This window comes from Anarhichas minor, unplaced genomic scaffold, assembly GCF_050575085.1.
Source record: "Anarhichas minor isolate MPS153535 unplaced genomic scaffold, ASM5057508v1 ptg000002l, whole genome shotgun sequence".
NCBI lineage: Eukaryota > Metazoa > Chordata > Actinopteri > Perciformes > Anarhichadidae > Anarhichas > Anarhichas minor.
Genome location: NW_027466448.1, coordinates 629,453 through 654,572, shown reverse-complemented (window position 1 = coordinate 654,572; position 25,120 = coordinate 629,453). Strand labels below are relative to the sequence as shown.

At 42.6% G+C, this 25,120-nt stretch overlaps 3 protein-coding genes across 5 annotated transcripts in view; 2 read left to right on the top strand and 1 right to left on the bottom strand.

Moving 5' to 3' along the window:
• Positions 1-10,106, top strand: part of rasgrf2a (Ras protein-specific guanine nucleotide-releasing factor 2a) — a 30,427-nt gene extending 20,321 nt beyond the window's left edge. Inside the window, exons 14-27 of one of the 2 annotated variants that reach the window (XM_076108639.1) lie at positions 578-670; positions 770-1,227; positions 2,832-2,957; positions 3,041-3,130; positions 3,472-3,578; positions 4,520-4,632; positions 4,996-5,056; positions 5,350-5,453; positions 5,701-5,785; positions 6,504-6,701; positions 6,785-6,864; positions 6,947-7,064; positions 7,202-7,270; positions 7,374-10,106. In XM_076108639.1, the coding sequence (XP_075964754.1) occupies positions 578-670; positions 770-1,227; positions 2,832-2,957; positions 3,041-3,130; positions 3,472-3,578; positions 4,520-4,632; positions 4,996-5,056; positions 5,350-5,453; positions 5,701-5,785; positions 6,504-6,701; positions 6,785-6,864; positions 6,947-7,064; positions 7,202-7,270; positions 7,374-7,469 (1,798 nt within the window). In that variant the 3' untranslated portion in view covers positions 7,470-10,106. The other variant, XM_076108690.1, reaches the window with a different exon arrangement.
• Positions 10,107-10,242: 136 nt separating this feature from the next.
• Positions 10,243-18,614, top strand: ckmt2a (creatine kinase, mitochondrial 2a (sarcomeric)). 2 transcript variants are annotated; one of them, XM_076108773.1, is made up of 10 exons: positions 10,243-11,020; positions 13,083-13,269; positions 14,031-14,229; positions 14,357-14,452; positions 14,556-14,777; positions 16,063-16,148; positions 16,766-16,889; positions 17,085-17,219; positions 18,035-18,160; positions 18,283-18,614. In XM_076108773.1, the coding sequence occupies exons 2-10, from the start codon at positions 13,121-13,123 to the stop codon at positions 18,397-18,399; spliced, it is 1,254 nt and encodes a 417-aa protein (XP_075964888.1). In that variant the 5' UTR covers positions 10,243-11,020; positions 13,083-13,120; the 3' UTR covers positions 18,400-18,614. The 2 variants fall into 2 exon arrangements, with proteins under 2 accessions (XP_075964888.1, XP_075964879.1); XM_076108764.1 differs by lacking the exon at positions 10,243-11,020 and having other exon boundaries at positions 11,364-13,269.
• A 1,241-nt stretch (positions 18,615-19,855) lies between these two features.
• Positions 19,856-23,513, bottom strand: LOC142969025 (ubiquitin-conjugating enzyme E2 L3-like). Its single transcript, XM_076108780.1, has 4 exons — positions 23,358-23,513; positions 21,159-21,254; positions 20,880-21,066; positions 19,856-20,565 (listed from the first exon to the last, which is right to left on the bottom strand). The coding sequence occupies exons 1-4, from the start codon at positions 23,376-23,378 to the stop codon at positions 20,411-20,413; spliced, it is 459 nt and encodes a 152-aa protein (XP_075964895.1). The 5' UTR covers positions 23,379-23,513; the 3' UTR covers positions 19,856-20,410.
• Between the last annotated feature and the right edge of the window lie 1,607 nt (positions 23,514-25,120).

Sequence of the window (25,120 nt, the reverse complement as noted above, 5' to 3'; positions counted from 1 at the left end):
ACTAATGTTAATATCCATCCATCCATCCATTATCCAAACCGCTTATCCTGTTGAGGGTCGCGGGGCGCTGGAGCCGATCCCAGCTAACATTGGGCGAAGGCAGGGTTCACCCTGGACAGGTCGCCAGTTCATCGCAGGGCACATATAGAGACAGACAAACATTCACGCTCACATTCACACCTACGGGCAATTTCGAGTCTCCAAATAACCTAAGCTGCATGTCTTTGGACTGTGGGAGGAAGCCGGAGAACCCGGAGGGAACCCACGCTGCAACGGGGAGAACGTGCAAACTCCACACAGAAGGACCATCGGGGGTCGAACCCGGGTCCCTCTTGCTGTGAGGTGACAGTGCTAGCCACTACACCACCGTGCAACTCCACGGTGTTGATATCTATTAGTTAAATGTTTTATCACCTGTAGTGTCTCATCTTAATGTGTTTTCAAGTGTTCTTCCCTCTCGTCTCATGAAACATTCACTCCATCTTTCCATCTCCACGTGTTCTTCCTTTCTTCATCCATCACCCTGCCTTCCTCCTCCTCCTCCTCCTCCTCCTCCTCCTCACTGTCACTGTCCCAGGGTCGAGCAACATTCATGTGATCGTCTGTCCATCATGTCCCTCTGTCCTGACTACAGTCTGAAGATCACACAGCTTGCTCTGGATCAGTCCAAGTAAATACAAAAGTAAAGAGTTAGAGTTTAGTCAGCTGATCAGAGATATATCTACACATCAACTCTTCCTCTTCTTCTTCTTCTTCTTCTTCCTCTCAGGTCTCTGGAGCTCTTCTTCGCCACCAACCAGGGCTCGTGGGGGACGGACCCCCTGAACAACAAATCCCCGAGGTTGGGCCGCAAGTTTTCCTCCCCTCCACCTCTCACCATCCCCTCCCGCACCTCCTCCCCCGTCCACTGCCGCAAGCTCTCGCTCAGTTCCCCCATCGGTGGGAAAGCCGGAGCCCTGGACCTCTGCACCAGCCCCACCTACTCTGCAGCCAGCTCCCCCACCTCCTGCCACAGCCCCTCCATCCCCTCTCCTTCGCCCACCTCCACCAGGCCTCCCTGCTCTGGCTTTTCCCCCCCGCCACCCACCGTCTCCACCAAGGCCCCCCTGGACCTCAGCCGCGGTCCCGGCTCCCCGGAGCCGAGCCCAGCTGCCGGGGAGGGCGTCAGCGGGGAGCTGCCTCGCATCGACGCCTTCTGTGGGAAGCTGAGGCGCAGCATCCGCAGGGGTGTGTACAGCCGCAGCACAAAAGCAAATGATTTTATAAAACAGGAGTAAACCAGTCAGGTAGCTCTCGCTCCATCAAGTCCTGCATGATTTATTTTATTTGCTAATATCATACTTGAATCCGACACGTCGCTGACCCGCACTCGAGGGAACGAGAGACATAAATGGGTCACCGTTACCCAACGGAGGCGTAGTCGTGCCGTCGGATCGCCATCTGGCTCCAGCCGACAGCTTGTTCACTATAAAAACAGCGGCGGAGCGTCAGGTCAGAAAGTCTCTGAAGAGAGAACGAGGAGACAAACAAAAACAAGCTCTTTTGTGGGAAAAGACTTGTTGAAGCGGTGAAATAGAGAGCGCTCCAATAACAACACGACCGCCGCTCAAGACCCACAAGACCAAAGATGCACATGAACAGTCACGCTCTCTCACAGGTTATATTGCAGATTATTTTTATCCAGATGAAGTATTTTTCGTCTATCTTTTGTAACAAACACACGTGGTGTTTTTATATTTTACAGGCAGCGGTTTATGGCAGATTTAGGGACGTTGATTATCAAAATGAATTGAATCTAAATGAACGAGTATCTGAACAGTTTCTCCAGAGAAGAGAGTTTGATGGATCCAGTGGTGAAATATAACCAAGTATATTTACTGAAGTACTGTACTTAAAGGTATTGTGAGGAACTTTTATCTGGTCCTGAACCAGTCTCAGTGTAGTCCTGATCCTCTATCAGACCTCCATCAGTAAAGAGACCATCAGAGAGAAGATGGTCTGTTTCTATAGAGTTATTCTTAATGCTCGTCATCGGAGCCACCGGGTCGGATTCTAGTGAAACCAGATGAACTCATGCAGGTTCACCAGAAACTCCTTCAGCTCAGACTCCAGCAGAGACCGGTCCACCGTGGACAGACCCAGATCCTCCTGCAGAGACCGGTCCACCGTGGACAGACCCAGATCCTCCAGCGGAGACTGGACCACCGTGGACAGACCCAGATCCTCCAGCAGAGACCGGTCCACCGTGGACGGACCCAGATCCTCCAGCGGAGACCGGACCACCGTGGACAGACCCAGATCCTCCAGCAGAGACCGCTCCACCGTACAGCCTTGGACCTGCAGTCGGAGCTCCTGAGGGAGGAGGAGAGCTCAGCTCCCGGCAGCAGCAGCAGCGTCTCCTCCTCCTCCTCCAGGAGCAGAGCTTCTCCTCTCTGGGAGCCAACATCGACACCACGCTGCTGGAGACCCAGGATGTATTGCTGGACCCGCTGGAGGGAAGGGAGGCACGGGAGAACCAGAACCAGGACTGAGAGGGGCAGACTGTCAGACCCTGCTGCAGTAACATGAGAGGTTTTCTAAATGGAGTCTGGTGCTCAGAAACACTACCACTTTAATCCACAGGGACCAACAGAACCAACACATAATGAAAGTTCCTTGTAGTGACTCCATGCAGGACTAGTGGAGTATTTTCACGGTGTATTAGTACTTTTACTTTATTTAATGAGCTGAATACTTCCAGCAAACCTCACAGAAAGAAGTAAAAGAATACGAAGACAGAAATCTTCTTGCATCACGTTGCAGATGTTTGACGTCTCTTTTCTCTCTAACAGCTGTCCTGGAGACAGTTTCTCTGGACAAGTTCTTCCCTGAATCACCAGCCAGCAGCGAGCCGGGCGACATGTCTCCCTGCCGCTCACCGTCAACGCCGAGGCATCTCCGCTACAGACAGTCGGGAGGTACGACATGCTACAAACACTAGTACAAGTACACTTATGGATATTTTTATATACATATTTGTAATGTCTCTGGTTACTCGCAGTCTCACCGGGGGAGAACCCTCGCTGCACGATGTCGCCGGCTTCAGCGTTTGCCATCGCCACCGCTGCCGCCGGGCACAGCAGCTCCCAGGGTGAGTACGGCAAGTCAAGAAGGTCAAAAGACTCACGACGTAAGGGAGGGAACTGATGGTGGAGAGGACAAGTACTCAAGTACTTTACTACAATTTAATGCTACTTTATACTTCTGCTCCACTACATCCCAGAGGTACCTATTGTACTTTTTACTGTACTACACCTCAGAGGTAGATATTGTACTTCTACTTCTACTTTACGTTAATTAAATCATAAATGCAGGACTTTTACTTGTAACAGAGTATTTCTACACTTATGCTATTGTTGTGCAAACGTACTTGCCAATAAACCGTTTCTGATTTAACATTGTTGTCTTAATCTTAAATTATTTTTCTTTCAGGTTTTACTAATTCTGACAAAGTCTGTGACAAAGAGTTCATCATCCGGAGAGCTGCGACCAACCGAGTCCTCAACGTGCTGCGGCACTGGGTCTCCAAGCACTCACAGGTGAGTCGCACACCTCTTCAAATCATGTTAGACCTGATCAGCTGGATCACTTCCAGAGGAACCTCTGAGTCCACCTGAAGGACTCTGTTGTCTCTCTCTGGGTCTTTTTCTCCCACCAGGAAGCATGAGGAAAGGTCAGCCTCCTCCCCCTCGGGGGGGGGGGGGGACGACAAGGAAAGGACTATTGTTTTCTTTTAATATTGTATAAGATGCTATTTTGGTACCTGGATGTCTGTGGCCTGAAACGTGACCGTTTATTGTTTTATTATTTGGTCCTGTTGATTTGTGACGGATATCAGATTCTGGAGGAGACAAACAACCACAAATATCAAGTTAGTTTGATGACAAAATCATTGATTTAGTCTTTTAAGGTAAATAAAAACCATTATTTAAAATCAGGAAGAGCTTTATCGCCCTGCAAGTAAAATACAGGTCCGTCACTTTTGCCTATAAAAGCAATAAATTAATTTTTGCTAGTTTTTCCCTCCAATTATTTTTTGCAAGTTTATGAAACGTGTTAGAAATGTACTTATTTTGTGTAATAATCATTTTTTATAGTATTTTCAATACATTGTTACCTTTTATTAAATGTGCGAGCCCAGTTTGTGGCAAAAGGGATGTTTTTTTTTGTTTTTTTTAAGTTCATTTTGTGATTGTAATGTTTGTGCTGAAGTGAAAATACACCTGATGTAAATGTCCTCTAGAGGGCGCCCTTCTCATGTCTACAGACACCGACATCCGTTCCGGACAATTTGATGTAAAACAATTTAAGAAATACTCATATACAATACTGCATAGTTGTGATGAAGGAAGTATTTTTTAATTTCATGCAACTTGTCTTTAAATAATCCTATTATGGATTTGAATAGGACTAAAGCTGATGTCTCTTTGTGCAGACTGATTTGAGCTGTAACTGAACTGTGAACGTGTTCGTCCATCAGGACTTTGACATGAACAGTGAGCTGAAGATGGGGGTGATCTGTCTGTTGGAAGAGGTGCTACGAGATCCAGACCTGCTGCCCCAAGAGTGGAAAGCAACGTCCAACATACTAAGGTACACAGTCAGGAGAGGGAGACGGAAAAAGTACAGTAAAAAGTACAATATGTACCTCTGAGATGTAGTACAGTAAAAAGTACAACATGTACCTCTGAGATGTAGTACAGTAAAAAGTACAACATGTACCTCTGAGATGTAGTACAGAAAAAAGTACAAGATGTACCTCTGAGATGTAGTAGAGTAAAAAGTACAATATGTACCTCTGAGATGTAGAGGAGAAGTAGAAAACTGCATAACATGGAAAAGTTCCACAAACGAGTACTTGAGTAGATGTACTTGGTTCCGTTCCACCACTAGTACTACTACAGTACTGCAGTAGTACTATGCACACATGTTGTAACGGTCTGTTGTACTCTTCAGTGCCCTTTCTCAAGAAGAACAAGACGACGCTCAACTGAAGATAGAGGACATATTACAGATGGTCAGTATTACCACCTAGTAGTACCACGAAGTACTTAGATTCATTTCTTCCGAGTACAATTTTTAAGCGATTGTTTAAATAATTTATCTCCAGAAAAGCTGTCCCCTCCTTCACTTCATTGTGGTAAGAGTGATGTTACTCCCAGTACAGTAGTTACTGTGTATGGTGGTGAATTCAAAGTCATAGGTGGACTCCAAGTATGAGGAACTTAGTCAGTGTACTAGTACTCTAGTTCTTCAAATCAGATTTAATTAAATTTTTTAAATGATGTCCTACTACACTCCTGTTTCCAGGCGGAGAGTCCGAAAGCCGAGTGTTTCGAGTCTCTCTCAGCGATGGAGCTGGCAGAGCAGATCACACTACTGGACCACATCGTGTTCAGGAGTATTCTCTACGAGTGAGTACTTCATGCAGTACAATGTTCACCTCGTATGTCTGCAGCTGACGTCATCACGGCTTGCGTGTTTTGTGGCTCAGAGTTAAATGTTTGAGAGGAAAAGTCCATTCCTGCAAAGTGAAAAGTAGCTCTAGATGTAGTGGTGTAAAAGGTCTGACTTTAAGGAGCATGAAGTAGAAATACACGAACTTAAAAGTTACTTTCCACCACAGTAGACTGAAGACTTGATGGTTTTGTGCTCCTGCAGAGAGTTCCTCGGGCAGGGCTGGATGAAAGTTGACAAGACGGAGAGGACTCCATACATCATGAAGACCAGCCAGCACTTCAATGACGTAAGATTCTGTTCTCATACACTGTTTGTACCTATACTTACGAAAAGTAACGCACTGTATTTTCATATACAGTACATCACAAAATCAATCGGGATGTGATCCACGTGATTGTGAACCAGGAAGTATAAAGAGCGACAAACGCAGTGCGGGGAGGACTTTCACCCAGTCGGCCGCTGTTCGAGTCCCGTGTGAAACATGAAGAAGAACGTTTATTTATTTACTGATAGTTGATTTAAAAATGTTTTCAAGCAAAAACAATCAAGATTTTAATGTTTACAAATGTGTTTATACGATGCTTTTGCTTGTTCTATATGATGATACATTCAATATGTTTGGTGATTGGACTCTTTGGATATTTTAACTTTGATTTTTGTGATCAAATTTAATTTCTGATATGTTATCGATAAAAGGGTAAAAATCAATTAATCAAATAATAATCAGCAGATTAATTGACAATGATAATAATTAGTTGCAGCTCTGCATCAAATCATCATTATAATGTTCATTTTGAAGCATTACACAGAGAATATTTGTCAACCTTGTTTATATCAAATGAGGGTAGAATAAACATTAAAAACATAGAAATAGTTATACTACGTCTTGTAGATGGACAAAAATAATAATAATACCCACAGCAGCACTATCTGAATGGTGAAGGTAACTCGGTGTACCTAATAAACTGAGTGTAGAGTATTTGCTGAATGTTTTCCCTCCACAGATGAGTAACCTGGTGGCGTCTCAGATCATGACCCACACCGACGTGGGCTCCAGGGCCAGCTCCATAGAGAAGTGGCTGGCGGTGGCCGATATCTGCCGCTGCCTCAACAACTACAACGGAGTGCTGGAGATCACCTCCGCGCTCAACCGCAGCGCCATCTTCAGGCTGAAGAAGACGTGGGCCAAAGTCTGCAAACAGGTTAGAATTCACTCAACGAGTTGTTAGAAGTAGAACCTACTCTCTGCACAAAACATTTGTGATTCTTTGTGGTTTTCTTTTAGACAAAGGCTCTGATGGACCGGCTGCAGAAGACGGTGTCATCAGAAGGGAGGTTCAAGAATCTCAGAGAGACGCTGAAGAAGTAAATACTGCTCGTTGCCAGAGTCGAAGTAAATCCAGTCCTTAACGCTAATCTAATGTTTGTTCTGTGTGTGTGTGGGCAGCTGTAACCCTCCATGTGTCCCGTACCTGGGCATGTACCTCACTGACCTGGCTTTCATTGAGGAGGCGACGCCCAACTTCACGGAGGAGGGCCTGGTGAACTTCTCCAAGATGAGGATGGTTAGATATTTGACTGTTTGCTAAACCAATCCCATGAACAGAAGTCCCTCCAAAACCCAAAACAACAGCAGCCAAAGTCAACTTTGAGCTCACGGTCAGCTGACTAAGTTGTCTGTTAACTGTCTCTGCGCTCTCAGATCTCTCATATCATCCGGGAGATCCGTCAGTTCCAGCAAGCGCCGTACAGGATAGAGCACCAACCCAAGGTGCGGCTAATAAAATGCATTATCTGTGCAACATGAAGGTGAATGTATGTACAGTGATTTGTATATTAACACAGAATATTGTGTCCGTCCTGACTCCCTCCAGGTGACGCAGTTCCTCCTGGATAAGATGCTGGTGATGGATGAAGATACCCTCTATGAGCTCTCGTTGAAGATCGAGCCCCGAGTACCACCTGGATAATTATAACTTCATTTCATACACAAACATATTTTACAGTATCAATCATGGATCAACACAACTTGAGATTCTCTCTTAATTAATAAAGCAGGGGTTGTTTCATGAAACACCACCAGTTATTGTGCTTAGGAAACTCAGGAGATAATGTGCCTTGTTGTAAGAATATCCAATGTGTAGATTTATTAATCAGAATGAACTGCATAACCTGCGTATAACATCGTAGAGTTATGACTGTAGAGACGAGCGTGTTAGCTACTAAGCGTGGCACTAGAAAGTAACCAGTTGCTGCTATCACGTTGTACATACCGAACAATATGCCTCATAGTCTCACACACAAACATCGTCAGGTAGCTTTTACATGATCTGTATGATCATTGCCGGATTAACCTGCTCCGGGCCCTCGGGGGGGGGGGGGGCCTCGGGGGGTATGCTGTGTGGTGGTTCCCAAATACATTTTTAAATATGCACCAATGTTTGCAAAGCATATGCACGGGATGTATAAAGAGAAGTGGATGCTGTGCTCCAGTGAAAGTTGCTAATTAAACGTAGACTTTGTGTTTATTTATGCCCCTCGGGGGCAGCGGAACAAGCTTTAAACACATTCTATCGTCAATAATACAAGTTTAATGTTACACATCCAGCAGACACGGAACATGTTAATTCATTTGAAGTTATTTGTGTCTAACTGATGAATTTCAAAACGCAATTCTCTCTTTTTGCTCCATTTTTGGTCTCCACCAACTCCAGAGGGAAATATGTCTTTAGCTGCTAAATGCTTCACTTTCTTCACCAGCTGTTCTTTAACGGAGGGTGTTTGCTACATACAGCAGTCTTTATAACTTTTAGTGCTTAAAACCACAGACTGTATATGAGAAATGGTCGTAGTCGTCGTGACGTTACCCGTTGGTTTGTGGACTGCCGTTTTGAAGCCTGGAGTTTGGTGATTTCACCGTCGCCATCTTGGATTACGGACGTTGCCATGTTGTTGTTTTTTTGCAACCAATAAACAGGAAGTGACCATATGTGGACTGAGGAGGAGTGACGTAGAGACGCCGTATACGTCTCTGGTAGAGACCTGTCAATCACCGTGTAGCCCCGCCCTAAAGCATCCCCTGCTTTATGGTCTGTTTGACTCTAAATGGACCATAATGTACTAAATGAACATCATGCTGTATTGAAGAAGACTTGAAACTAGAGATTGAGACCATAAACTCATGTTTACAATGTTTACTGAGGTAATAAATCAAGAGAGAAGTAGAGTCATTTTCTCATAGACTTCTATAAATTCTGACTTCCCAGACGGCCGCTTAACACATTTGCCTGCTGTCGCTAGAAACAAGGTTGATGAGAGCGGTAAGAATCAAATCAGTAAATTTTGGGATGTAAAACCAAAACGGTGAACTGAAAGGTGCTAGGTTGGCTTTCTTACTTCGAGCGACACCTTTTCTTTTATACATAGTCATTGGACCCGTTGTTAATATAAAAGATATTGAGAACTGCATGAATCAATATTTTTACAATAAGAATTCATACTTTTTCCGCATTTAGCAGCTAAAGAAACGAATATTTCCTTCAGGAGTTTGTAGAGACCAAACACGGAGCTAAAAGAGATTTTAAAATCCTTACATTTGTCATAAATACGACTCTGAATTCATCACGATTCATCATCAGTGGGGGTCAGCAAATGTAATGAGGTTTTAAAAACTAGATGTGAACACAGAAGGTCCATTAGTGAAGTATCTCAAAGCCCTCGACTGCATCATGTCAGCTGATACTGAGCTTTAGTCGTGCACAGTCCCAAGCAGAATGACAACGAATCAAAGCACCACAAAGCAGCTCCCACACAGTGAACAGCAGTCGGGGCCCTCAGCGGGTGGACGGATCTGGGGGAAGTTGCCCACTTTTCCCGGTTGGTAGTCGAGCTTTGTGTACGATGTCTTCGTGTCCAGACTCACTGGGCTTCCTGAACAACTGGAGTACAGTCAAAATATTAGATCTACTTTGATATTTACGGGCTCGTCTGTCTCTCGGTGACGTTGATGCTCACAGGAGCAGTTTCATATCTCTGCTCACCTGTTGATACTAAAGGTTTATGTTGTTGCCGTTGTTATTGGATTGGCATGTTACAGCAAACATTCTTTGTAGTTTACACACATTCCAAATCTGAAAACGTGGTTTTATTCACTTGCTTGACAATCAACATGTTTGTGTTTGTGATTTTGTACATTTTTGAATAATAATTCTCTTTTTCAAGAGCGTCGGCCTAAAAGCTTTGTTACATGATACAACGGTTACATTTCTTCTGTCACTATTATTATTAGTTCCTTGTCAATGTGATCTTTTAATCATGTTTTAAACCTTGTTGACTGTATTAGTAGAATAGAAATATCTTTGCACTATTCATTTGAAAGAATGTCGGTAGACTAAACGTGTTTATAGCACGATGTCCCTTCTGTTCTTCAGATCACTGTTATCCATTTAGTTGACTGTTACTGAGGTTTATTAGGTTTATTCATTTATTTTGGCACATTCCTGATGTCAGGAATCTTAAATGCGTTAGTAGATAAAACCCTTGCTTTCTTCTCTCTGTGTACTGTACAGATATCTACACACAATAAAAGCAAAACATTTGAATTATAATGTAGTTGAAAATAGTTTTTACGGTGGTGAGAGGACTGCAACTAAAGAAAACAACCAGTGAACAGGAAGTGACGTAGAGACGCCGTATACGTCTCTGGTAGAGACCTGTCAATCACCGTGTAGCCCCGCCCTAAAGCATCCCCTGCTTTATGGTCTGTGTGACTCTAAATGGACCATAATGTACTAAATGAACATCATGCTGTATTGAAGAAGACTTGAAACTAGAGATTGAGACCATAAACTCATGTTTACAATGTTTACTGAGGTAATAAATAAAGAGAGAAGTAGAGTCATTTTCTCATAGACTTCTATACAACCAGAGGAGTCGCCCCCTGGTGGACACTAGAGAGAATGCAGCTTTAACACATGAAGCTCCGACTTCACTCTTCAGACCCGGAGGTTGCCGCCTGGTTGGGGCATGTTCTTCAATTTTAAGTGTCTCCTATAAACTTGTATTGTCTTGTACCTAAATTGTGGTTTCTTCTGTGCAACTTGCAGTTTTTTAAAATTATTTCTTTATTTGCTTTTATTAGGCATTGTCAATATTTTGCTCTTTATTTCTATTTACACACTGAAGTTGCTGTGTGTGTGTGTGTGTGTGTGTGTGTGTGTGTGTGTGTGTGTGTGTGTGTGTGTGTGTGTGTGTGTGTGTGTGTGTGTGTGTGTGTGTGCGCGCCGAGTAGAAAATATCAAGGTCGAACTGGACGGTGCCATCGGACCCGTGGTGGTCATAGTTAATCGTGGCTCCACATGATCGGTCTGTGCTGTTGTAGCTCATTGGTGTGTTCTCTAAACTTATGATTGGCCTCCAGTTTTTTAATCCCACCTGAGGGGGCGGAGCTCCCTGAGAGAGGAGAGTGAAAAGCTCTTTACCCGGAGACCATCAGCAAGAAGGCAGAGCAGCTTCTCTTCAGGTACGGTACCTTCTTCTTCTTCTTCCTCCTGCAGAACGCCTCCGTTAGCTTCATGCAGCTCAGGCTGTTTGTAAAATAAAAACTGTTGAAACTCTTTAAAAGTTGATACGCCATCTTGAATTTAGATCTGTTTGCATGCTTTTGACATTTATAGATAATCTGAGTCGGTTTAACATTTCTGTGCATTTTTCATAATGGGCAAAGTGCATGTGATGATGTCATCAAACTTATGATATTAATACTGCAAAGAGTGACAACTTGATTTATGAATTTAGACCAAAAGGTTTTTTTGCAGTAAAAAAATAAAAATCTCTGTGAGCAGCTTATTTTTGTGCACTTTGCATGAATAAATATATAAATATATATTTTACATCTTTCCAAAAATGTTTCACTTTAAGTTGGTGAAGTGGCGTTCACTCTGCTGTGTCCTTTAGAGAGGACGAAGCTGCTCTTACGTCCTCTAGTAGTCCCCCAGAGTTGAAAGGTCACAGTGATCCCAGGTCTGTGGTCTGGTTTTTAGTGTAATCCTGATCTTAAGACCACATGATCCTACAGCGTCAGTCGGCATGAGAACACGAAATGACCTGGAGGATTGTCAGACTTTTCCCTTTTTCCCTCCACGAACCTGCCCTCCTCCCGGTTTCCGTCCCTCTGTCCTGCTGACGTGGCCTCGTGAGGGGGTCCAGGTCTTGTGACCAGTTCAGAATGTCAACCGGTGTTGTGAGCCCAGAGATGGCTTGTTTCTTGGCACTGGGTCCTGGCAGCACAACTAACCCTCCAGTGATCTATAAATAAATAATATTACCACTGACCCAAAGAGTCCGCCGACGCTAACCTCCCCAGACGGAGAGGAAAGTGGAGTCGGTGGGATAAAGTCAGTCGATTAAAAAGAATCCTGTTGCCCCTCGGTTATCGGTGCAGAGGACCGTCGGCCATCTTTCCTCTGACGTGGATTAACAGTCCTCACAGCTTCCCTCTATATTAAGACACATGTCTCATGCTCACTGTGAAGGACAAGCTAGAATATGACCTTTCACTAAGACCGTTTAATTAAGGTGTTGCATTTAAGATTTGAAATCTGTATTAAAAGAAATGTAACATGTACTTTGGGCCTAACTGGCTTTTAAAGACTTCCTGATCCGTCTTAAGTCCCACTCTTCCTTCTCCTGTGAGCTTAAGACGGACGTCTTTGGGGAACCGTCCATTACTGAAGCATTAGTGGACATTTGAAACCCGCCGTCCTCTGGGTCGTGGACTCTGCGGGTCGTGGACTCTGGGTCGTGGACTCAGTGGGTCGTGGACTTTGTGATAATGCCAAGAGCCTAAGAGCATCTGCTGCGGCCCCTACCTGCTCTAAGCTTGTTACTGTATTAGACAGTGTGTGTGTGTGTGTGTGTGTGTGTGGGGGGGGGGTCGTCAAAGCAGACAGTGATTAACATTGTAGATGCAGTTCAGTCTTGCATTAAGGAATTGAACATTTGTCGCAGTCGGACTTTGGGGGAAAGTCTCTGAACCCAGCTTCTGCTCCTCTACGGAAACAGAACCATCATGACTAGAAGTAAAGAGAACTAATACATATCTTTAGTGCAGAATAACACAGTGATGATGCCATAAATCGTTAAAAAATAAAAAATGCTAAATTAATTTCTTTGATCATTTATTTCACAAACATTTGAAAACAATGGAATCTATTCAAGATGTTTCCAACCAGAGTTCCCGATGTTGGGGGAAAGGATGCTCCGTGTTATGTATATTTAACTATTTACATCTTTACCTCCTCTCCGCTCTGTGTTCAGCAGACACGTTCAACGTTTTTTTTACAGAATCTTGGTGAAAGCAAACATTTCATTTGGAGCGTTAAATAAAAGTGAATTCTGAAACCCTGCTAAGCTATAACAGCATCCTTCATTCTGGCTCTCCGGTCATTTAATGATCATCACTGTCGACAGTTTGATTTGAGTCGACGGCACAAATTCACAACTAAAAAAACTTGACATGAAAACTTCCCAGAGATTTTCTTCGCAGAGATCCTCACACCCTCATCTGTTATTTCTCTCTCCAGCTTCTCTTTTGCTACCGAGGTACCAACTGTCGTTAAAGATGGCGAACTCTTTCACACGCTTGATCTCCGGACGCTACACGGCCGTGGTGTTGGCCAGTTTGGGAGCAGGAACGATGGCGGCCGGCTTCCTGCTGAGCGAAAACGGCTCGCTGGCTGCTGAGGCGAGGACGAAGCTCTACCCGCCCAGGTGAGACGGATTCACCACCTTCATCAATTTAACATATTTAGTTATTAGCACCAACATGTATTTAAAGTTCTCAGTATGCAGAATGGTCCATTTCAGAATAATCTCATATTATTGTGTTTTATCATCACTTTAAAGCTTTTTAATTATTGTATAAACACAAAATACAAAACACTGGCACCATCCTGCAGTATCTCTGACGCTCTCAGGTTTCATCTGCGTCACCTTTGACTCACTCCCCCCCCCCCCCCCCACTCGTTCTGTCTCCCCCCCTCTCGTCTTCACCACTACTGCAGGTCACTTTATGTACAATCAGAGTAATGACCAGTGAGTGGATGTGTCCCAAATATGCCAGGAGTTTATTTTACTTTTAGGAGGCGTGGCAGAGCTAAAGCTAAAGACCTAAAGCTGCAATATTGACTTCTGGAAAGAGAAGCTTTGTTCGTATAAAGAATTATAACCGACTCTGTAGTTCTTTGAAGCATTTTGGCATCTTTAAGCTCATTGTTTTGGCTTTTTAGCCCACAGCTAACGAGCTCTGATGAAGCCACTGTACTCTACCCGCATTGCACCAAAGTGCTCCTCAGGGACGTGTATAAAAGCTTCCACATACCAGCATTGAGACATATTTGTGCATGGAAATAAATGAAACGATAAAAAATAGAAAGAAGTTTAAACACGACGTTAAGCCAGAGAAATAGATAAAACAGGTTAAACACAATTCATAATGAACTCAAATCGTTCCTCCTCTTCCTCTCCTGCAGCTCCGACTTCCCCGACCTGAGGAAACACAGCAACTGCATGGCGGCGGCTCTGACTCCGGCCATTTATGCCAAACTGAGGGACAAGGTCACCCCCAACAACTGGACCCTGGACCAGAGCATCCAAACCGGAGTGGACAACCCGGGACACCCTTTCATCAAGACGGTGGGCTGTGTGGCTGGTGATGAGGAGAGCTACGAGGTGAGATCTACGTTTCAACGTCTCCTAGAGTTGAATAAAGGATTTGTTCACGGGTGTAATTACCACTGGGGTTTTTAAACGCGTCTGGAACTAAAAACCAAACCGTTGACTCTGCGCTCTGTTCCAGGTGTTTGCTGAACTCTTGGACCCCATCATCAAAGACCGGCACAACGGCTACGACCCCAAAACCATGAAGCACCCCACTGACCTGGACGCCTCCAAGGTGTTTACACACCCCGCCACCAACGCATGATCCCTCCATCCACCCCTTCCTCCGTGTTTTAAACAACATCCTCTCTTTCTCGCCGGTATCCTCGACCCTCCAGATCACCAACGGCGTGTTTGACGAGAACTACGTCCTGTCGTCCCGCGTCCGGACCGGCCGCAGTATCCGCGGGCTGAGCCTCCCCCCGGCCTGTTCGAGGGCGGAGCGCCGCGAGGTGGAGCGCGTGGTGGTGACGGCCCTGGCCGGCCTGAAGGGAGACCTGGCCGGACGCTACTACAGCCTGGGAGACATGACGGACAAGGAGCAGCAGCAGCTCATCGACGTGAGTTTCATCGCAAACTGCTAAATAATTTGCTTCCCAGATTCCTGCGATCTTTGATGAATCATGCTTGGTGTGGAAGAACAACTTACTTTAAAGTATTCCTCTGAATATTTGATTACTCCCCACATTTGACTTGATGGAGCAGCTTTTTGGGCGGATTTTTAGGAGTTCAAGCACAGAAGGAGCGCGAAACCTTGTTTTTGAGCTGATTTTTTAATTTTTTTCGACCCAAAATGTTTGCGCAAATTCCAGTGAGATGGTATATTGTAGATACAAGACATTTTCACCAATGATTGGAAGTTGTGTGCAAATGCCGCTCAACAAATATGACCCCAATCGGCCTGATGGGGGGGGGGCGCTATAATTAAAGGTCATAACTGAAAAGTGAACCCGATACTTCCTGTGTTAAAGCTGCATTCTCTCTAGTGTCCACCAGGGGGCGACTCCTCTGGTTGTATAGAAGTCTATGAGAAAATGACTCTACTTCTCTCTTGATTTATTACCTCAGTAAACATTGTAAACATGAGTTTATGGTCTCAATCTCTAATTTCAAGTCTTCTTCAATACAGCATGATGTTCATTTAGTACATTATGGTCCATTTAGAGTCAAACAGACCATAAAGCAGGGGATGCTTTATGGTCTGGGAGTTGTTTGTGAAAGGGTTAAAGTTTTATGATGAAATCACTGTGTTTTCGCTTCATGAAAGTTAATTGCAACATTTATGGTTGCCTAAAAACTCAGTGTTTGGTCGTACTTAGCTCCACCCTCTCGTGTCACTTCTGGTTACTTAAAACAAAGATGGCGACGGACAAAATGCTGAACTTGAGGCTTCAAAAACCAATCTGTAAATACTAAATGACTAAACTGCTGGAGTTCCCCTCCTAAAAACACACAGTGTAAATATTTGAGTAAGTCGCCCCTCGGCTGATGTCGGTCCTCTTTTATTGACCTTCCTGTTCTGATTATTTCACGCTGCGCCACACAAGGATCACTTCCTGTTCGACAAGCCCGTGTCTCCGTTGCTCACCTCGGCCTTCATGGCCCGAGACTGGCCCGACTCCAGGGGCATCTGGTAAGATGTTAGCGCCGCTCAGTAATGAGAGGAAATGCAGCTCAATGCATTTAGACCGACGCCCACCTCCTCCTCCAGAGTCCTCCCAAACCTTCCCTCTGTTCTCTCCTCTCATATAGAAGTTTATTCACCAAGTAGAGGAAGTTATCCTCCCTAACGTCCTCTGTCTTATACCTGTCTCTGTGTCTTCCTTTGACTCCTCCCACCTTTAGGACCACTTCCTGTTTGACAAGCCTGTCTCTCCGTTGTTGACATGTGCCTTTATGGCCAGAGACTGGCCGGACGCCAGAGGCATCTGGTAGGGTTCGTTCAGCTCTGCTGCATGTCTGCTGTGACGTAAGACTTCAACGTCCTGGTTCAGGGTTCAGGATGTATTCAGTGGTGGAAGATAACGGAAGTACATTTACTTCAGGGCTGTGTTTAAGTACAACATTTAAGGTACTTTACTAAGAGTATTTCCATTTTATGCAGCTCTATTCTTTTATTCCACTACATCTGAGGTACATCTTGTACTTTTTACTGTACTACATCTCAGAGGTACATATTGTACTTTTTACTGTACTACATCTCAGAGGTACATATTGTACATTTACATAATATGTATATTCAGTGTGCTATTAGTACTTTACTCAAGTAAAGGATCTGAATACTTCTTCCACTACTGAATATATTGAATACATCTTTCTACATCCTGTGTAGTTCAATAGACTCGTTCAGTTATTTCCCTGATTTTGACGCATGCTGGTGGGAAAACAAATACCACCAGGAAATACTTTTGTGTGTTTCTCTCTCGTATTAATTCTGCACAGACGAGCAGCATGAATATCAAAGTGTCTGCACAGTGAGGTCCTTTTATGACTCATCCTGCAGCGCTGAAGAGCTCTTTATTTAGTGTCTCATGCTGCTTCTCTTCAGGCACAACAATGAGAAGACCTTCCTGATCTGGGTGAACGAGGAGGACCACACCAGGGTCATCTCCATGGAGAAGGGAGGCAACATGAAGAGAGTGTTTGAGAGGTTCTGCAGTGGACTGAAGAAGGTACAGCGGAGTCTGTGGCAGTACTTGTGTACTTTCAGGTGGTATCTTTAGATCCCCGTATGTGTCTCACTATGACGACGCATTTTTTAATTATATTTTGTGTTACACTTGGAGCTCGTCAAGGACGCTTCCGTTTATTATGACGATACATGCATCACATGACCGGTCACCTCTTCGTCATGTGACGTCCTGCAGGTGGAGCACCTGATCCAGGAGAGAGGCTGGGAGTTCATGTGGAACGAGCGTCTGGGCTACATCCTCACATGTCCCTCCAACCTGGGCACCGGCCTCAGGGCGGGCGTGCACGTACGCCTGCCAAAACTCAGCAAGGTAACACACACACACACACACACACACACACACACACACAGACACACACACACACACACACAGACACACTATAAGGTACCATTTTGTGGCTGTTCTAGAGCTTTTGATCCCACAAGCTTCCCTGTAGAGCTCCATTGAAACAGATCAATGACTACGTTTACATTCACCAAATAAATACTAATGTTTACATGGCTAATGAAAATGAATAATCCACTAATGTTCCTGTTTACATGCAGCCGTTCATATTCAGATTAATGTAAAACAACCCCATAACTCATCACCAGTGAATCCAACGTCACCGTCGTTCTCTTCTGTGTTTGACCGGTCGATGCCGTAACGCGCCGTTTATCACGTCTAAATAAAATAAAAAGTGAAACATCAGGAGCCATTAGTGCCATTGTGTTTCTCTCAGCGTGTTCCAGAGGTGGAGGACTTGTTGGACCGTGTGAACTCGGCCTCCAGCCAAATGTGAATTCATCCGCCACTGAAAATAGTCCCCAACAAATGCACCCTTTCCTCCTGTTTGTTTGATAACACCTCCAGTGAGCAGCTGCTTTAGGAGATCACTACGACTTTATTAAAGCCACAGACGGGTTCGCGGAAGCAGAAAGTATTGTGAGACGGACGAACACACTGTTGGTTTGGGTCTTTTCACTGGAATACATCACAGAATAGCACCACCCTTATCTCTTTACTTTAGCCCACAACCTTCACAGGATCAATCAATATTAACTTTTGCGTTGTGTACTCTTGGAAATAAGTGGCTTCTGACTGTAGTTGCAGCAACATTACGACTGATTGAAATCCCTCTGCAGGACCCACGCTTCTCCAAAATGCTGGACAACCTGCGGCTGCAGAAGAGAGGCACAGGTGGAGTGGACACGGCTGCTACCGGAGACACCTTTGACATTTCCAACAACGACCGTCTGGGCAAATCTGAGGTGAGGATCGATCATATTGTCTTTTAAATGATTCATCACTATCAAAGGTTTTTGGCATCTCAAGACTCTAGAAAGCCAATATTTCATTGCAGTAATGACCTTTGTGGTGTGTACTTGTTTAGGTGGAGCTGGTCCAGATGCTGGTCGATGGGGTCAACCACCTGATTGAGTGTGAGAAGAAGCTGGAGAGAGGACAGGACATCAAAGTCCCAGCTCCCATCACTCAGTTCAGGAAGTAGAAAAGCTGGACTCATGGTGGCATTAGTGTTAACAACCTCAGAACGACATCCGCTACAGAGGAGGTGGCGTCTTTATTCCTCCCTACAAAGATTGCAAATCTTAAGGTTGACCTAATGTTAGACATGAACTACAGTTAGGCGGGAATTCTACCTCAAGTTTAAGGTCTTCACTGTAACCCTGACTTCAATAAAGCCAACAGTATTAAACACTTTAACTGTGCTGCGTTGTGCTTGTGAAACGCTTACGCTAATAGCTAGCATACACACAGCTAGTAATTATAATAATTTAGAAATTTGTTTTTTTTAATTTTCAGGGTAGAGACACTTCAAGGAAAACTTTGCACAGATTTGTACTTTTCTGTTGCTTTGTACTTCTAAATTGTACTCGAGTAAATGTACTTTGTTACATTCCACCACTGCTACCGGCCTACAGCTAACTGACCGACTCCATGGCATCATACTTCCTGTTTACGTCGCCCAAAGCATTATGGGAACAGTAGTTTCTAGTCAGAGGCATACGAACATACGAAGTATGACATAAAACTGAGTTCACATGACATAGTATGTGGACTCTGTGTACGTGAGAAATGCCCAGATGAATAATACTTTATTCGGAATATCTGAGTATACTGCACATACTCAATGCCCCATAATGCATTGCATCTGGGTGCCTTGAAATGAGATTTTAAGCCGGGCTCGTCACTTTGTTTTTATGCGTGTTCAGAACTGATTAAGATTCTCAATATGTGGTCAGTTTATCCAAATAGAAGGATCGTTGTAGTCTGCAGGTAGAATCATAGTATGTGTACAAGTACATACTGAGTATGTAGTACGTTAGTATGCATTTTCAAAGAGACAAATAATAGGAGTCACTTTAAATCATATTTTAGCGAGGATCCGTGTCATACTGTAAATAAAGTAATATTTTTGGGTGATTAAGATCTGAGGCTAATAAACAATAGTTTTGTTTAAGCATCACAAATCTTTATTCAGTAACGACCCGTCCTCCTGCAGCTGGATGTATCGCCTTCATGCGTGTGAAGACGTAGAGCTTCATCAGGTAATAGATTACATTAACTGGCTGATTACATTGTGTTTATTGATGGAGGAAAGAAGCCAATTAAAGCAGTTTGACTGCTGCAGTACTAGAACCAATCAGTGCTTTGTAGATCTGGTACTTAATATGAAAACATTGTGATGAGTCAGGTGAGCACGAGTTGGTCAGAACGTTATTTTAAAGCTGCAGAACTGAGCAGCGTTTACTGTGTAAAGACAAATAAATTGTGAACTGCGTCTGACATCCAGTAGTTAATCTACAAACTGTAATAACATAAAGCTCACTGACACTATGAACTACAACCAATATGAGCTATAAACACTATAAGCTATAAATACTATGAACTATAAACACAGGAATTGTTGTATTTTTCACAAATGGCTGAGTTTACATGTGGAATTCTGCATCAGTGACAAACTTTAATCTTCATGTACTGCAACAGGTGATTTCACAAAGTACAGTGTATCTTAAAGGGGGGGGGGGGGGGGGTAAACAAAGAAAACAAGATACAAACAACAGCTTTAGAGTAGCTGTGCATCTTTTAGCAAAAGGTGTAAACGGGTGTAAGCTACTGATTAACGTGGAAACATTTAAGTAAGCAGAACAGCTTCTTGTTTTAATTTTCAATTATCATTTCTGATGTTTTACTTTCCAGGATGCCACCTCTGACAACTTTATTTTATTTTTTTCTAAAAAGAAATCAGTAGAAAGAAATCAAAACAACTCAAAAGGTGACACCTAGAGGCCGGAGGCTGCATATTCACCAAAAAGTCCTGCATATTTAGGTTTTTTGGCGAAGTCCAACAGAAACAAGCCTCTATGAAGGTTGAAGAGTGCTAAAAACAAGCAGGTGTGCCAGAACAGGGCGTCGCTGTGTGGTGGGGGCTCTTCAAACAGGAAACAGAACAGAAAAGGGGGCGGGACAAACGGGAGTTGGGCGTCCGTGTCGCGCTGTCAGTCAGTGGGTCGCTTCTCACCGTGTTTCTTTGTAAACTCCTCGGCGTTCTTCATGAACTTCGCTCGGTCTTTGCTGTACTCCTCCGCCAGGTCGGCCCTCAGGGGATGCTCCGGCTGGGGGGTGTTCACCAGAGCAATGAGGTTGCTGATCACTGGAGGGGGGAGGGGGGCAAAGAAGACACACATAAGCACCACTTACTGTTTGTTTATGTTTATGATACCCGTGGAACTTCAGATATCACTCACAGCTGTGAGGACTTTGTTTCTGTGCATTTTGTTGCCATTTTAAGTTAGAAGTATTCATATCCTTAATTAAGTAAAAGTACTAATAGCACACTGATAAAAGTAGCTCCTTGTAGTAATTAAAACCCCAAAGATACCCTATCTGTACCTGCAGGCCACCGTAGTTCAACTTCACCACTAGAGGCCACTAAATCGTACACACTGTTCCTTTAAGAAGCCTCACCCTGTTCAGTTTTGGTGGCTGGCTTCCAGTTCTCGACGCTGATGATGGGCAGGCAGACCTGGCCCTTCTCGTCGATGTTGGGGTGGTAGATCTTTGTCTTGAACGTGACCTTTGGGGGCTTGAAGGGATACTCGGCGGGGAAGATGAGCTCAATCCGAAACGCTCCTTTGTCATATGGAGGACAATCCTTTTTGGAGAGAACAGAGTTTGTAGAGTTCATAAAAACATTGATGACGGGACAACACGAGTTATTATTTAGCAACTGAAGTCAATACTCACAGGAACAAGAAGCCCTTGCCAATTCAAAATATTTGAGTCATCCACTTGAATGCTGCGGAAAAACTTTGCCTCACCGGTGCGGAAATCGTCAAGCTCCTGAAACAAAACAAGTCATCCAAAATGGGATTTAAAAAATGAATGCAATCACGAAGTGGCCACTTTATTAGGTACACCTGTACAATCGAATACACCTGCTCATCCATAAAGTCGATTTGTATGATGCATCTATACATTTCAGGTGTTCAAATATATTTTAGCATTGAGGTCATAGTTCTGTTGAACATCAAACAAAAATGTAACTAATAAAGTGGCCGTTAAGAGTATAACAGTTAAATCACTTTCTCCACAATGAGTCACATCCTCGGTTCCTTTTTATTGGTTCACAAAAGGCCGTCGCCATCTTGGATTGCGGTCGTCGTCATGTTGTTTTTTTCGCAACCAGTGAATAGGAAGTGACCAAAGCATCCCCTGCTTTATGGTCTGTGTGACTCTAAATGGACCATAATGTACTAAATGAACATCATGCTGTATTGAAGAAGACTTGAAACTAGAGATTGAGACCATAAACTCATGTTTACAATGTTTACTGAGGTAATAAATCAAGAGAGAAGTAGAGTCATTTTCTCATAGACTTCTATACAACCAGAGGAGTCGCCCCCTGGTGGACACTAGAGAGAATGCAGCTTTAACACATGAAGCATTGGCTTCACTTTAAAGAACCGGAGGTTGTTTTTCTGTTTTGCCCGGTGTCTTTTTCCAATGAGTGTTTTTTGAAGAGGCCGTGCCGTTAGCGCAGGTCTTAGTGTGATCAGTCCCTTTAGCTTTTAGCCGTTGCCATGTTGAGAGCCGTGCGGAAGCAATCCGTCAATCCTTAAGTAACTTTGAAGATTCAGATAAATAATATAATCAACACATAAAGTATGATGTATTATTATTGATAAAGATAAGACTGAGTGCACAACCTACCTGTCAAAACTGTCAAATTAAGGTATGAACATATTACTGCATCAATAATAATATTAATACGTATTATTCTGAAAGGGGGCATACTGCATAATAAGTACTTTCCCTTTTGGAACAATATTTCTCCACTGTAGTATTCCTACTTTTACTTTAGTAGATGATCATCTGAATACTTCGACCACTGATAAAAGTACATAAAGATAAAAACAGGCAGTAAATCTGTGTTCTACTTGCTGTTAGCAGATACTTCACTGTCATATACCTGAATTGTAAAACTGGATTGTCAGAGGAATTCAGGAAGTGGTAACAAGACATACAGGGGAACGCTTGACTCTGTTGTATAAAAACACAAATCAAAAATATAAAGTGGTGGTATGTGTCACACTGAAAGTGAGTAACAGAAAGTACAGTACACTGTGAAAGTACTAGTACGAGTAAAAGGGTTGTAGTACAGTACAAAGTACAATATGTTCCTCTGAGATGTAGTACAGTCAAAAGTACAATATGTTCCTCTGAGATGTAGTACAGTCAAAAGTACAATATGTTCCTCTGAGATGTAGTACAGTCAAAAGTACAATATGTTCCTCTGAGATGTAGTACAGTCAAAAGTACAATATGTACGTCTGAGATGTGGAGGAGAAATAGAAAGTGAAAGGTACAAGTACCTTGAATTTGTGCTCTCATCACTTGAGTAAAAGTACTTAGTTACATTATACTATTGTTTTATAAAACCCGTTTCTTAACATTCATTCATTCACATCATTCTTCTTCTTCTTCTTCTTCTTCTCTGGATGATATTGTATCGCCTCGGTCGAGGTTGTGACGTCACGTCCCAGCCCCAAAAGTCTCCATGTTTTTTTTTTTTTTTTTCCACTTCAGACGGTGACAGAGCGTAAAACAATCTCGACAACAAGCTCGGCCGATTAAAACAAAAACATGTTGTTAAAAATAAAAAACGTGCCTGACGTCACCGCTTTACGTGACAAGTTTTCCCCGTTTAAGTGCTGAGTCACGTGTCGCCGGTGAGCTCGCGCTAACTAACTAACTAACTAGTTACCTCTCAGTCACCGTCTGTCGGACGTCTTTATCCTTTCATTTTGTCGGACGGATGAACGTTAAATTATCGCGTTAACGGCTTTTTTCTCTTGGTTTTTCCCCTTGGTTCACGCGCAGACCGGAAACAAGTCACTTGAACCCTCGGAAAGTGGCGTAAATTCAATAATTCGGGGATTTTACCTTTAGTATTCTCCTGTTCATTGTGGTGCCGATGTTGTCTTCCTCTTCCTCTTCTTCTTCTTCTTCTTCTGCTTCTGCTGCTGCTGCTGCTTCTTCTTCTTCTTCTTCTTCTTCTTCTTCTTCTTCCTGTTTCTTTCCGTTCCTGTTCGACTTCTTTTGATTTTGGTTTTAAGTGGTCTCAAAATGGCGTCCCGGTGTCTTACCGCCACCTAGCGGACTGGAGGACAAAGCTTATTTTTATTTGTATGTAATAATAATGCTAATAATAACAATACTAATAATAATAATAACGATAATATCATAAAAACTAAATTATATTATAATACTTTATAATAATATAAATAATCATAATAATAACAATATAATTAACATTAACTCAAAGATGCAAACATTTTCTATTTGACCAAATAGTTTACTGCAGCAACTCACACAACCACAACACCAGATGTGCCGGTACATTCCACCACCGACCATTTACACGTCTACTTCACTACCTTTATTTGACTCAGATTAAGATTTGACAAATAAAACATGTGAATAAAATATGATGTTGTCATTCTGGACTATATGCCTTAATTTGGAACAGCTGGTGTATTGTAATATTAGATAACATTGGCACAATACAACCATAGATATATGTATATAAGAGACGTATACAACAGGTAATCTATACAGTAGCTGACAGTTGCCACCTGGTGGAAGTAAACTGTTACTACACAATACAAGAAACGTCTCACTCAAACAAAGTATTATGTCAAGTCTTTTTATTTCAGCTGTATGGAGATAATGTGGAGTAAATATTTCATTTAATTCCTTTATAAGATACTCTTGAATATATTCAGTTGAAAGAAAACATAACACGCAGCTTGTGATTTATTTTAAAATAAATATTATCTGAGTGAGTTTGAGGGTTCTGGGTTTTAAAGGATCCTAACGGAGCTGCATGAAATTACTGCTACCGTTTATTTATTTATCATATCTTAACTGTTTACTTCCTTATTTATTACCATGTATTATTTTTTAACTGATGCCTCCTGCAAATATATAATAAAGGATTATTAAAGTTAAAGTACAGAAGTATTATCAGCAAAATGTTGAGTTTAAGTGTCAAAAGTTAAAGTAATGTAATGTTGTTATGTAATAAAGTGGAGCCAATTTTAGATATTTAGTGTACTGCGTCATTTCATAAAAGCATTTATTTTTTATGTAAAAGGTAACTAGTACTATAAATGACAAATAAAGGTGGTATAGTAAAAAAAGTACAATATTTCCCTCTGAGATGTAGTGGAGTAGAAGTATAAAGAAGCATAAAATGGAAAAACTCAATTATAATAATAAATAATAATAATAAATAATAATAAACAATAATAAATCGTACAAATAAATAACAAATAATAATAATAAAATAATAATAATAATACATTTTGTGTAGCACTTTAAAAAGTAAACAGTAAACAGTAAAGCAATAAAAAGAAAAACAAACAAATAAATGACATTATAACAGTAAAAACAAACAATAACATTACATAACTACTACTTTCAGTTTGTGTGTAAGTGTGAGAAGAATGTCATAATAAGTACAGGAGCTTAAGTTAATGTACTTAGTTACATTCTACAGTGCTGAATAAATAACTTTTAAAGTAAGTGTAAATAATAAAGTGTCCATTGAGTGTAAATTATAACCACTTACATAAACTATAACTCCTAATGAATAAATAAATAAAATAAATAAATGTCAGTTTGGCTTTCCAGATCCTGTGACC

Bases quoted from the DNA above. Each gene is read 5' to 3' on its own strand.
- ckmt2a (XM_076108764.1), top strand. From the start codon at position 13,016: ATGAAAACTTCCCAGAGATTTTCTTCGCAGAGATCCTCACACCCTCAT. The intron at 14,453-14,555 runs GTGTTTACACAC...TCGACCCTCCAG, and splicing joins CTGACCTGGACGCCTCCAAG to ATCACCAACGGCGTGTTTGA. The intron at 18,161-18,282 runs GTGAGGATCGAT...GTACTTGTTTAG, and splicing joins ACCGTCTGGGCAAATCTGAG to GTGGAGCTGGTCCAGATGCT.
- LOC142969025 (XM_076108780.1), bottom strand. From the start codon at position 23,378: ATGAACAGGAGAATACTAAAG. The intron at 21,255-23,357 runs GTAAAATCCCCG...GTTTTGTTTCAG, and splicing joins TGAACAGGAGAATACTAAAG to GAGCTTGACGATTTCCGCAC. The intron at 21,067-21,158 runs GTGAGTATTGAC...CTCTCCAAAAAG, and splicing joins GGCAAGGGCTTCTTGTTCCT to GATTGTCCTCCATATGACAA.